Here is an 11988-nt window from a genome sequence, read left to right on the forward strand (position 1 = left end):
CACCCTCTACCTGTAAGGAAGCCAACTCCACAAGCAGCTCCACGGCCCGAGCGTAGTTCCTCTTCAACCTGGAGAGTTGCTCTCCTCCTCTGGCAAGACCAGTCAGCTCGTAGCCTGACGATAAACCAGCGTTATGACCAATCGACTCGTAAAAACCATCTCCTGCACTTGAGGTATTACTCACTATCCCCTCCTTCTTGGTAATGCTCAAAAACGGGAAGTGTAACGCCAGCCACGTTGTCCTTTTTGGCACGCACCTTCACCTGAGCTTTGTTTACGTTCTGGATGACCGTGGTGCTGTGGAATCACACAAAAGCAGGATTTTATTACCTCACAAAACTAGATAACAGCAGACCGCAGACATCAAATGCTATCACAGGTCAGGTAAGGGAGGGCTTTGTGTGTTGGGTGGGCGGGACTGTGATAGGCTGGTACACAAGTCAACTCGTCACTCCCCCAAAAAACAAACGGCAGAGCAAGTAAATTAGCGACTCATTACATTTAGAAAAAAAAATAAAAAATCCTGACTGATGAAAGTCAGAAGAGCGCAAAAGAAATTATCGCAACAGGTGGGTGCTCAGTGGATTATTATCGGGTCCGTGAAGCAACTGAGTCAGGAGAAATTGCAATAGCAAAGCTGCAGGTCCTGGCTTCGGCTATGCCAACAATTCAGATGAGCCAGCCCTGCTGAGCCTGCAACTCGCCAACACCAGATCCATTACCCATGAAATGGATCACTTGCAACTACAACTTGTGGGGAATTGCTGCATTCGGGACAGTTTTAGCTTCATTCATTACTGAGACCTTACTGGAGTCAAGAATACCCAATGAAAGGAGAAACCCTCCAATTCCGTTGTACTTTTGTATAATGACAATAAAACCATTCATTTAACTGCAATTCTATGTTCTGTGTTTCCATTTGCGGATTTATAGCTGTAGCAGTAGATTTTAGCTTTTCGGAAGAGGGTTCTGGTTCCAATTAAACGTCATAACTGAGAGATTACTGTATTCTCTTTGCTAATCTCACCTGAAATCACCGGCTGCAAATTTGGCTTCCGCCAAGGAGAAAGCCGCTTCTCGCATCACTTCCCCCATCTTGGTCTTGGTCTAAAAAAAATGTAAAAAGTCGTCTGAAGCACTCCGAAAAGAATTGCGGTTTCGAAATGAGCGTAAAACGGCAGCCGACTTCGATAATCTGGCGAAGAATTAGACGGAATCGCATGGAGAGGGCGTCCGACTTCTTCTTGAGGAGGTTGCGGCCCGTCTGCGCTCCCTTCATGCGAGCTTTCATGACAGTCTGAGCCCTGTACACCAAAAACACAGCCAGATACACTAAAACCCTCCAAAAACGTCCAAAAATAGGACTATTGACATCAATCAGAAGATTTTATAAACAAAAATAGGGGCTTCTGATGGTGACAATGACAAGCAGTGGGATTGCTAAGAGCGACTTAAGGAGAAATTGAAGTCAAAAATGGTGACCTACGTGAATTGTATCGATCAGAGGAGAAACTAATTTAGGGTGGGTAGTTCCTTGAGTGAATCGAGCATTTTAGGTGGTTTGTTTGAATTAAAATCAATGTAGTTTGCGCGGCCAGAGTCTGTAACGTGCATTGGTTTTTATCATCATTTCACTATTTTTATTCACAGTACCAGAAACAAATGTTAGGGAATGGAGTAAACAGATAATTGTCCTGATATGAATAAATGAACAAAGCATAATGAGAGAAGTGACTCTGGTGTATCTAGATAAGTCGAGCTTTCACGGACATTAAATGAATACTTTGTACATGTTATGTCGGTATTGTGTTTACAGTTGTCGAAAAAAATGGTATGAATCATGACTGAACAATGTCAAAGCTTAATTTAAGCTGAGAAAAACAACCTGAAGTGTTTTGGAGAGATCGTCGTTGGGCGTCGCCCCAAAGAATACGCAGAGAGGAGATATGGCAAAAAGGGAACGCGCTTTGTTCAAAGTTCCAGAGGTTCAACATTGGCTTTTATAGTGATCTCAAATAAAGTTAAGATATCTCGTGAAGGTCGTCCGCCCCGCCTCCATCAGCATATCAGCTTGTGACCTCTTGCAACAACGTCATCCCACGACTTTCACCAGATGCCTACATACTTATTATTAGTTATTATCCACATTCCACAACAAGTGTACCCTGATTTTCTGGGATCTCTGTGTTTCAGGTTGGTTCATAGTGATCAGATGTAAAGCTGGTAAAGTTCTACTTTAACTTTTAATTATATTTTGTAAAATTTAAGTGTTGATCTGAAAAAAAGGGTGTCAAGTATTTCCAAAAATATGTATTCATTGATATCTTCATCTAGATTTTAATGACTATGAATCCGTCACAGGTCATATTTAAAGATACCTCAACAAATTTTACAATATCAGAGTATGAAATTGCAGGTAAAACGCAGAGATCCGATGAAAACTTGTCACTTTTCATAAAATATGTGTCTTATTAATTCACCTCATTTCATTGTGTCTGATTTTAAACTTGGAAAGTACTCGGATACATTTTTATATTTTTCCATTGTCGCTTGTAATCCAACATGGCGGCCGCTTAAAAGTCACGTGACTTGCAGAAGTGTTCCTCAGAGCTTAACAGTTCCAGCAGGCTTTGTAGGATACCGATTCGATTGTTCTCGATTGTTCTCAGCTCAGGGATGCTGCTGGAAATGTGAATTTCCCTTCGGGGATGAACAAAGTATCTATCTATCTATCTATCTATCTATCTAAATACATTTGCATTTGATCCGTTGTTAAGATCTAGCTTTAATTCAACTTAAGACAACTGTCTCGTCACCCAGAATAAGAAAGTTAAAACGAGTAACTCGTTATTTTTCAAAGAGACCACGTCACATGACATTGACTCTTCCTCTTTTCGCTTTTAGCGCAGAATAAATGAACAGAATTGCATCCCCGCAAAATGCGTTTGTTTTTAATTTTCGTAACATGCAAAGGGCTGTAAAATCATAATTTGAAGAGGGGATAAATCGCCGTTATTTGAAATCGATGCTAAATGCTATTAGCAAGCGTAGCTAAGTAACAAGCTTACATCCTCGATGGAAATACGTCGATCCGGTCCTTTCCAGACATCTTGTTGTCTTCCCGCAGATGTGAGGTATAACAAAAGAATGATTATCCAGTTTTTAATTCGTATTCCAGTCGCACAAATAATGCAATTCGTGCACGATATTTAAATGATCTTGTCTGAGTGTTCAGCCGCGGATCAGCTGACCTGTCAAGTGACTGCACGATCCATTTTGCGCATGTGCGGACGTCGAACACCCCGACTTTCGTTTCCGGGTCGATGTAGCACGGCGGTGAATACAGGCTAACAAATTCGTGTCCGCCTCATCAACCCGAACCAGGGGATTTAAACTAAGTGTTTAAACACCCGGTGGATTAGTTTATAAGTCTTATTTTTCAACCAAACACATGACAAAGGTGAGTTTTTGTGGTGGAGTGAGCGATGCTTAGCTGCTAGCTTAACTGCGTTCTCTGTCGCGTGCCGCATGTGAGCGGCACCCGGCTGCTAGCTTCGAGCTAACAAATGCTACTCCCGGGAGCTTTCATTTTCATGTTTTCTGTGCCGTTTTGGGTTTAAAACGTCATTTTGAAACTTGTGATGAATATTTTATGTAATAAGTCATTTGTGCTACCTGAATTGGAATCGAACACGTTTCAATGTTGCATCATCGTAAGTCCGATGAAAATGTTTTTTATTACGGCTCTGCACTTTCGTTTCACTGATTCTTCCTTAAAACAATTACAAAACAACTATTAAGATTGTCTGTAAGTCCTCTACATTAAATCAACATGATTTTTGTATGTGCCACTTGCAAACTACTACAAGTTATATTGAAAATGATCTGATTTAAATTATGGTGGTAATATATTACCAAAATCAGTTGCAATGTCGTTTGATACATCCATCCATAATCTGCACCGCTTATCCTCAGTAGGTTCGCGGGGGGTGCTGGAGCTCATCCCAGCTGTCTTCGGGCAGTGGGCAGGGGACACCCTCAACTGGTTGCCAGCCAGTCGCAGTTTGATACATGTACACCCTTAAAGGTCCATCTAGAAATTTGAGGGAAATCCTACCAAAATCAATAAATAAGTTAAATGTTTTCTTGGCAGCTTGGGCCGTAATATTATTTTCTGATTTTACTAGAATTTTAAAAAATGGACAGTTGGGGAAAGAAAATATTCCCCAAAATAATTAAGAATTTATTAATAATTCCTGACAGTTCAATTTGGGATTGTATTGTTTTTCTTTTTTTTTTCTTTTGTAAAAATGTTCGTATCTAATCTGTTTGGAAAATGTAGTACACAAAGTACGTGTAATTTATTAAATTTACTCTGGAAATGTCTAATCTCATCTCATTAGCTGCACCGCTTATCCTCAGTAGGGTCGCGGGGGTGCTGGAGCCCATCCCAGCAATCATCTGGCAGTGGGCGGGAGACACCCTGAACTGGCTGCCAGCCTATCGCAGGACATACAGGGACAGACAACTCGCTCGCTCAGTCTCACCTAGGGACAATTTGGACCGGCCAATGCACTGAAATGCATGTCTTTGGAATGTGGGAGGAAACCGGAGTGCCCGGAGGAAACCCACGCAAGCACGGGGAGAACATACAAACTGCACAGGAAGTCCGGTAGCTGGATTTGAACCCACACAGGAGGTTCCCAAGACCTTAGAACTGTGCCTGCACACTTGCTAACCACTGTGCCGCTGTGGTGCCCTCTGGAAATGTCCAGTTGGAAAATATAGGAAAAATCTATAAATAGACATTTTGCAGTTAGTGTTTTTTATTTTATTAGATTTTGTTTTAATCAACTTTCAATAGTTTTATTTAAAAAATATTGATTTTGTATGGTCAGTAATGTACTAATGAATATAATAGATTTTAATTGTATCTTAATAGTCTTTAATAATTAAAAAATGAAAGTATTTTCTGGAAAATATTAAATAAAATAATATAGATAAATCAATTTGAAAAAATAAATGCATCTAAGAATTTTTTAAATGAATCCATTAATAATTGGCCATTTAGAAAATACATGCTTTTAAGCATTTCCCTATATTATTGAAATAATTCATTATGAACTATGAATGAATGAATGAAAACTTTATTTCGAACATAAAAATAAAAACAATGAGTCAACAACAACTATTGGGTGGATAGATTTCTTTTTGCTGTTCATGACAAACGAGACGATCTTTTTAAGAATGAAAATATTCATTTAAATGTAAACATAACATTTATTGGATTTACAGTGCTTGGATCTTTCAGCAATTATCCAATTTTTGACACTTAAATCTTTATAATAGCAATGCTTTGTATTAAATGGCTCCCCCAGGTTTTGGATACATATACATTTGAACATTCCTTATAGTCATTAATAACAATGAAGTCAAGATGTAAAATGAGACAAGACATTGCACTCCTGGAAAAGTCATGTTTATTTGTGACGCCCTTAATCACAATAAGTTTCAAAGGGCTACACAGACTAAACCAGACTACAGATTATCATTACAGCATCCTGCTGATCTAAAATTTACATGGGGGCAAGGAAAAACTTAAAACTGAGGTAATTAGCATACACTGTGTTCCAAATCTGACCATTAAAGTCCCAGTGTGTAATATTACTGTCCTTGAAAGTCTGACTTACCGTCAATATACTTTTTTTTTTCCTTCACAGTGTTTTTTGCGTTCATTTATGAATTCCAAGATGACTTTCTGTTTTTCCATTCTCAAATTAGTCTTTGGTAATGTGACTAAAATTATTGTGATCATGAGATAAAATTGAATGACTTGGTATGTCATTTATATCACTGGTAGTTTGGTGCAGTGGTTCTCAACTGCTCTGACTTTTAAGGAACCGCTATCCGCGCAATACAAGACAAGAGAAAAATAGAAAGAGTTGTAGCTGTTGCAGACTGGCTTGAATTGTATCTTTATCAGAAAATAGTGCTATGGCATTCACAGCAATGTATGTCCAAAATAAGTTTATGGAAATAAATTATGAATATACATCGGCGAGATCAATATTTTTCCAGTGTTGCGAGCTTGTTTCGGGTGGTGACGGCCCTCGGAATGTTACACGTCGGATACTGCGCGTCACTCAAACCGTTCTATTTCTCTGTTTGGTAGCGATGCCGGGCCTCAGCTGTCGATTCTACCAGCACCGCTTCCCGGAAGTGGAAGACGTGGTGATGGTGAACGTGCGCTCCATCGCCGAGATGGGCGCTTACGTCAGCCTGCTGGAGTACAACAACATCGAGGGCATGATCCTGCTCAGCGAGCTCTCGCGGAGACGCATCCGCTCCATCAACAAACTCATCCGCATCGGCCGCAACGAGTGCGTGGTGGTCATCCGGGTGGACAAAGAAAAGGGTTACATTGACCTGTCTAAGAGACGCGTCTCGCCCGAGGAGGCCATCAAGTGCGAGGACAAGTTTACCAAGTCTAAAACGGTGAGTGCCGGCGACGACTGGGTTGAATTGACTGGTCACCGACCGGTGAAACGATCGATCGGATCGTTCTTATCGTTAGCATATAGTTTATTAACTAATAATAAGCGCAAGAACATCAAGCACAATATTTTATTGAACATACTGTGTTACAAAAAGTAAATATAATTGACGTACTTAAAACAGACAAAACGCTCAGTCAGTAGAGACAAATCCACGAATAGACCACTGTCCAATTTTAGAGACAGGCAAGTGGACAATAAATTGCCCGTGGATCCTTAGTCTTAAAAGGCATTGAGTGCATTATTTGAAAAATAAGCATTAAAATGTCTTAAATCCAATTTCTGAAAGTCTGAAAAATGTAAACGCAAAGAGTGAGTCAGATTTATCAATTGTCCACATTAAGGGAGTACAAAGCATGTGTTCTTAAGACGCTACACTCAAACATGAATATAGTAGCGATGTTTCACAAATGCTTTACACTCGACCAAAGTCATTTAGATGCTGGAGGATATGAAATGAACAAGTGGCAGAAGAGTTCTTTGGAATTAGAAGTTATCTGCCGTTATTGACTGAGAATCCGTGATTTACGATCAGGTAATGGTGTCAGTGTAATCCTGTGCAGTCCTTTGAGACATTTTTGTGATTAATAGGGATCAGAATTTTCCGCGGATTTCCGCTGTTTTTGAACCCCAAAGGTCATTCCCGTAAATCGTCTAAATTCGATGAGAAAATATTTTGGGGGGGTGAGGTATGATACGTGACTGTTTCATCACCCCAAGTTAGCAGTTAGAGATCGCGAGAAAAATCGGCAAAAAGAAGCGCAGCGCATTAGATCTATAACACACAACAAATAGATCGACTCCTACCATTGGTCGATAGGTTCGCTGATAACCACTCAGCGGAGCTTTTGTTCAGAGCATTGGCTTTCTCAAACATGGCGCTCCTTCCGGTCTTTTCAAACGGTGAAATGAGTGTTTGAAAAAGTAAATATGAAAATACTAAGAAAAGAAGACGAGGCTTTTGTCTCCGAGATTGATAATAATAATAATAATAATAATTTCCTTGTATTGTCATTCTGTGTAACAATGTACACAGAACGAAATGTCGATTGCACCTGACCCGATGCAGCCGCAGCCAAGAGAGGGCGCCGCCGACCACTTTTTAAGTCTTAGGAATGACTCGGCCGGGGCGCGAACCCGAACCTCCCAGTCTCAAAGCGGGCGCCTTACCATCTAGGCTACTGAGCTGGTATAAAGGAATCAAGAATAAATTTAAGTGGTCATGGCTGGAGAAGACTGTCACAGACTGACATGTATTTTCTTTAAGCATGTTCAGTTTGTGCATTCTATTTTCAAATTAATGATGAATGGTTATTAATGTATATATTTTCATATATATTGTTGATTAGTAGCTAAATACAAGGTCCATCTTCATCATCAAAACACAACAACAATGGTGATGGTTGTAACATTGTAATCCCCCAATTGTTTTAAACATCTTAAAACTGAAAAAAATACATGGTTTCTGTTTTGTTGGATTTAATTCATTCTAGTGCAATTTTCACATAGCAAATAAGATAAATGCCGTTGGCTTTGGGTGGGTTTGCCCCCCACCGGGCTCTGCCCTGGACCTGGCCTGCGGCCCCTGGACCCTGGCTATTTCAGCTGAAAATGAAAATCTCCATTCTGATCCCTGGATTAAGGGCTATGTAAATAAATGTGACTTGACTCTACACATCCTTCATATTTATCTATTTTTGGGACGACTTGGTCTTAAATTTGATTTCTAAAGGCATTAAAAAGTCTTGAATTGAACTTGCCTTAAGCTATAAGAAATGTGTAATCCCTGTAAATCAAATTTCGAATTTTATGAAGTACATTCAGTGGTCAACTGCAAAATAAAAACTTCGGAATGAAACAGATTAAACAATGGATGTTTGCTGCATGCACTTCTATGTCATCAGAATGTATTTGCTTGGACGGGACTGGAATGTTACGGAAGCGTATCAAACTTTGTATCGATCGCTCTTTAATGTTCACGCGTCGCTGTTCTACCGCCATAATACGTGAGGTCTGCACTTCACATTGTAATTTGTGTATGATACCATCAAAGACACACATGAGCAACTTTCAGCAGAGGTTATATTCGTGTAGAGATGCCCCCGTCCCTTTGGAAAATTTTGTCCATCTTTGTCTTTAGTTGCAGCCCCTCGTGCTCTCTGACCACGTTTCTGCGTTCAGGTTTACAGCATCCTGCGGCATGTAGCCGAAGTCTTGGAGTACAGCAAAGACGAGCAGCTGGAGAGCTTATACCTGCGTACGGCCTGGGTCTTTGATGACAAGTACAAGCGACCGGGTTACGGCGCCTACGACGTCTTCAAGCAGGCGGTGTCGTGAGTGCTTTGTCTTTCGCTTTCCCCGAATGAATATTCCCTCGGTTTGACTCGGTCCTGAAGGGGATATAGGTGCCTTTAGGTGTTTTCTGCCATTGCAATTGAGATGAAATTGATGTATAGAGGGGAATGGAAACTTAGGGTATTTAGTTATTGCGCTTTATGCTAAGTACTACTTATATATGATTAAGTAACATCAATGAATAAACATGTAAAGGAAATTGAGTGTTGATGGTATCTGAGTTGGCATTGTGGAATGATGCAGACAGCTGATTCAAATTCAAACTGATGTTTAAACTTATGGGGATAAAAATACGTTGTTGCTCTAATCAGCTCTTCATTCTTAATCATTGTCCGGATCATCCAATAGTTGCATGCAGCCTTCTTTGTATTTGCTTATTCCCGCAGGGTTCGTCTCCATGGTTATCATGTTTTGGACCCATCGCCAATAAAAACAGAATAACACGTTCGAGTGTTCTACAATTGCACTTGCGATGGCTTTACAATGTTGTTGGTATATATTGACACCAAACCTTTCCAGAGGCTTAAAGTACAACTGTGCAGATTTTTACGAAAAGCAGTTCTGGTGCCTATAAGCTACATACATTTAGACTGGATTTAACATTAAAGGGAATATCAAAGCAATGCAGCTCGAGTGGGAAAGGGTCTATTTTTAAACACATCCACCAAACAATATCACGATCGATAGCAAACGAATCATACATACTTGCTTTTGGGGAAACTTCCAAATTGTATTCTGACAGGAAAAGTTGTATTACGATCCATATGAAGTACCGTAAATTCTGGACTATAGAGTGCACCTGACTATAAGCCGCTCCCACAACTTTTGGAGCGATTTGGCACTTTTATTCATTACAAGCCGCATCCATGTATAAGCCGCGGGCGCCCGCAGTAAAATTTGCTACATAGTAAGTTCCTCAATTGCAACTTCATTGACAGTATACAAATTCAGTATCACAGCTGACATCACAAATAGCAAATGATACCCGTAATTAAGGTATGATGCAGACTTCTAAAGTCGGAGTCCCGTTGAAAGTAATCTAAGGAAACAAAATGTATATTTCCAAAGTTAAGGGTGGGAAAAATATATATCCACTATTGTCCGCTGCGACAACAAACAGATCTACCGGTAACTCAGCTTTACCACATTTCCCATCAGGCCGCGTTTTCTCCGCCCCTTATTTTTGATTCGTCCGTAGAACACATAACCAAATAAATCTCTAAAATAAATACATTACAAAAATATACAGTTGCAAATACATATTATACATGGTTACACATATTTACGAAGAAAGACAGTACACCGAGAGAGTTTTCAAAGCTTTAATAATAATAATATAACTTTCATCCCAAACCGTGCCTTTGAAAGGTACCAACACACTAGTAGGATTTTTCTTCCTTCGATCGCAGAGATCCCGCCATTCTGGGCGATCTGGACCTGACCGAAGAAGAGCGCGCCGTGCTCATCGACAACATCAACAGGCGACTCACCCCGCAGGCCGTCAAGATTCGAGCAGGTGAGGTTGAAAAGGCGGAGTTTTCCCGAAAAGCCGTCCTTTATCGGTCGATCGTCTCCGCAGACATCGAAGTGGCGTGTTACGGCTACGAAGGCATCGACGCCGTCAAAGAAGCGCTGAGGGCGGGGCTGTGCTGCTCGACGGAAGCCATGCCCATCAAGGTAGAGTTTGCGGGCGGGCGGGTTTTCGCGGCAACTGCACAAACCCCTCGTCCGGTTCCCTTCAGATCAATCTGATCGCCCCGCCGAGATACGTGATGACCACCACCACTCTGGAGCGGACAGAGGGCCTCTCGGTCCTCAACCAGGCCATGTCGGCCATCAAGGAGAAAATCGAGGAGAAGAGAGGGGTCTTCAACATCCAGATGGAGGTGAGTTGAAGCGTCTGTGTCCTTGACATTAAAGTACTGCATGTTCCCAACGATGAGGTCTACGTAAAGACCCTGATTGGTTTGCCTACAAAATACTGGTGGGTTTTAGTGCATGCGGTACTACACTGTACTGCCTTATTTGTGTAATGGTCGACCAATTAAAAAATGACGCTGACTGTGGTGGTGGAACTTTCCTGCTTTACCACCAGTGGTACAGATGACATAAGAAAAGCGAGATTTTGTACTTATTGAATGGCCAAATTTTTGCGCTTTTTAAGTACTTTCAAAGCCTATTTAGAATTTTCCAGTACCATTAAGAGAAGAAAGCCAATGTGGCGGTGTCAGTTTGAAGCAGATTTGTCATATGTAGAAATAAATAAATGCATGGTAACAATTTTAAGCATTTATGAGCACATAACCAAAATTTCTAGCGTTTTTCAAACCCCAAAGTTGAAGGATTTCAAGCAATCGTATGAACTTTGAAATAGGCATAAAAGCTTAGCTCATGATCGCACTAATTTGACTCACAGTGCTAGAAACAAAGGTTCGAATTTGGAGAAAGCAGCTATCTAACAAAACACTACTTTGTACTTGTTCATTATTGATGCACAGGTGAAGAGTAGTGAGACTGTTTAACCATTAGAATATGGCAATGCAAATGACAGTTTTATGCTGTAAAAATGGTGTCATCGTATGAAAATAGGATACCTTTTCTTATGTCGACTGTAAACTGGTTTAGATTCCTGTTGTCTACAATGTATACTGTCAAATGTATAAAGGGCCCAACGATTATACACATAAAATGGATAGCTTCATGCGCCTTATGAAAATATATATACCAAACATGCCCCTCCCTCATAGGCCAAGGTGGTGACGGATACCGACGAGACGGAGCTGGCCCGGCAGCTAGAGCGGCTAGAGAGGGAAAACGCAGAAGTGGACGGGGATGACGACGCAGACGAAATGGAAGCCAAAACGGAAGATTAGAGGAAAACGCAAGATAGTCCCCCGAAAGATTAGAACTGCCGTCAAAAGGTTTTGCCGAACGCGCTCGTTTTGAAGATCGTGTCATTCAAGGACATTGCGACGACCCCTACGGGTAGGTTGTATCGGCTTTTTACTGATAGGATCTACTCTTGTCCATTACCATGGCAACAATAAAACGAATCTTGATCAGAATGTCTTCTCGGGTA

At 40.8% G+C, this 11988-nt stretch overlaps 2 protein-coding genes across 3 annotated transcripts in view; one reads left to right on the forward strand and one right to left on the reverse strand.

The window, feature by feature from the left end:
- Positions 1-3277, reverse strand: part of atp6v1d (ATPase H+ transporting V1 subunit D) — a 5380-nt gene extending 2103 nt beyond the window's left edge. The window contains exons 1-5 of the mRNA XM_088325046.1: positions 3069-3277; positions 1187-1304; positions 1028-1107; positions 185-297; positions 11-114 (exon numbers count right to left, since the gene is read on the reverse strand). Of these exons, the coding sequence (XP_088181172.1) occupies positions 11-114; positions 185-297; positions 1028-1107; positions 1187-1304; positions 3069-3109 (456 nt within the window). The 5' untranslated portion in view covers positions 3110-3277. The remainder of the gene's footprint in view (positions 1-10; positions 115-184; positions 298-1027; positions 1108-1186; positions 1305-3068) is intronic.
- Positions 2923-11974, forward strand: eif2s1b (eukaryotic translation initiation factor 2, subunit 1 alpha b). Of its 2 annotated transcripts, none has more exons than XM_088325045.1 (7): positions 2923-3134; positions 6173-6495; positions 8736-8887; positions 10319-10425; positions 10489-10586; positions 10652-10795; positions 11657-11974. In XM_088325045.1, exons 2-7 carry the CDS (start codon positions 6175-6177, stop codon positions 11780-11782), a joined length of 948 nt encoding a protein of 315 aa, XP_088181171.1. In that variant the 5' UTR covers positions 2923-3134; positions 6173-6174; the 3' UTR covers positions 11783-11974. The 2 variants fall into 2 exon arrangements, with proteins under 2 accessions (XP_088181171.1, XP_088181170.1); XM_088325044.1 differs by lacking the exon at positions 2923-3134 and adding an exon at positions 3234-3460.
- The last annotated feature ends 14 nt before the right edge of the window (positions 11975-11988 follow it).

The sequence above is a fragment of the Urocampus carinirostris genome, chromosome 20 (genome assembly GCF_059441175.1).
Source record: "Urocampus carinirostris isolate Australia breed hairy pipefish chromosome 20, RoL_Ucar_1.0, whole genome shotgun sequence".
In the NCBI taxonomy this organism is placed as follows: domain Eukaryota; kingdom Metazoa; phylum Chordata; class Actinopteri; order Syngnathiformes; family Syngnathidae; genus Urocampus; species Urocampus carinirostris.

Excerpts from the sequence above, each read along its gene's own strand:
- eif2s1b (XM_088325045.1), top strand. The coding sequence starts at position 6,175 with ATGCCGGGCCTCAGCTGTCGATTCTACCAGCACCGCTTCCCGGAAGTG. Across the intron at positions 6,496-8,735 it reads AGTTTACCAAGTCTAAAACG|GTTTACAGCATCCTGCGGCA; the intron begins GTGAGTGCCGGC and ends TTCTGCGTTCAG. Across the intron at positions 10,426-10,488 it reads GGCCGTCAAGATTCGAGCAG|ACATCGAAGTGGCGTGTTAC; the intron begins GTGAGGTTGAAA and ends TCGTCTCCGCAG.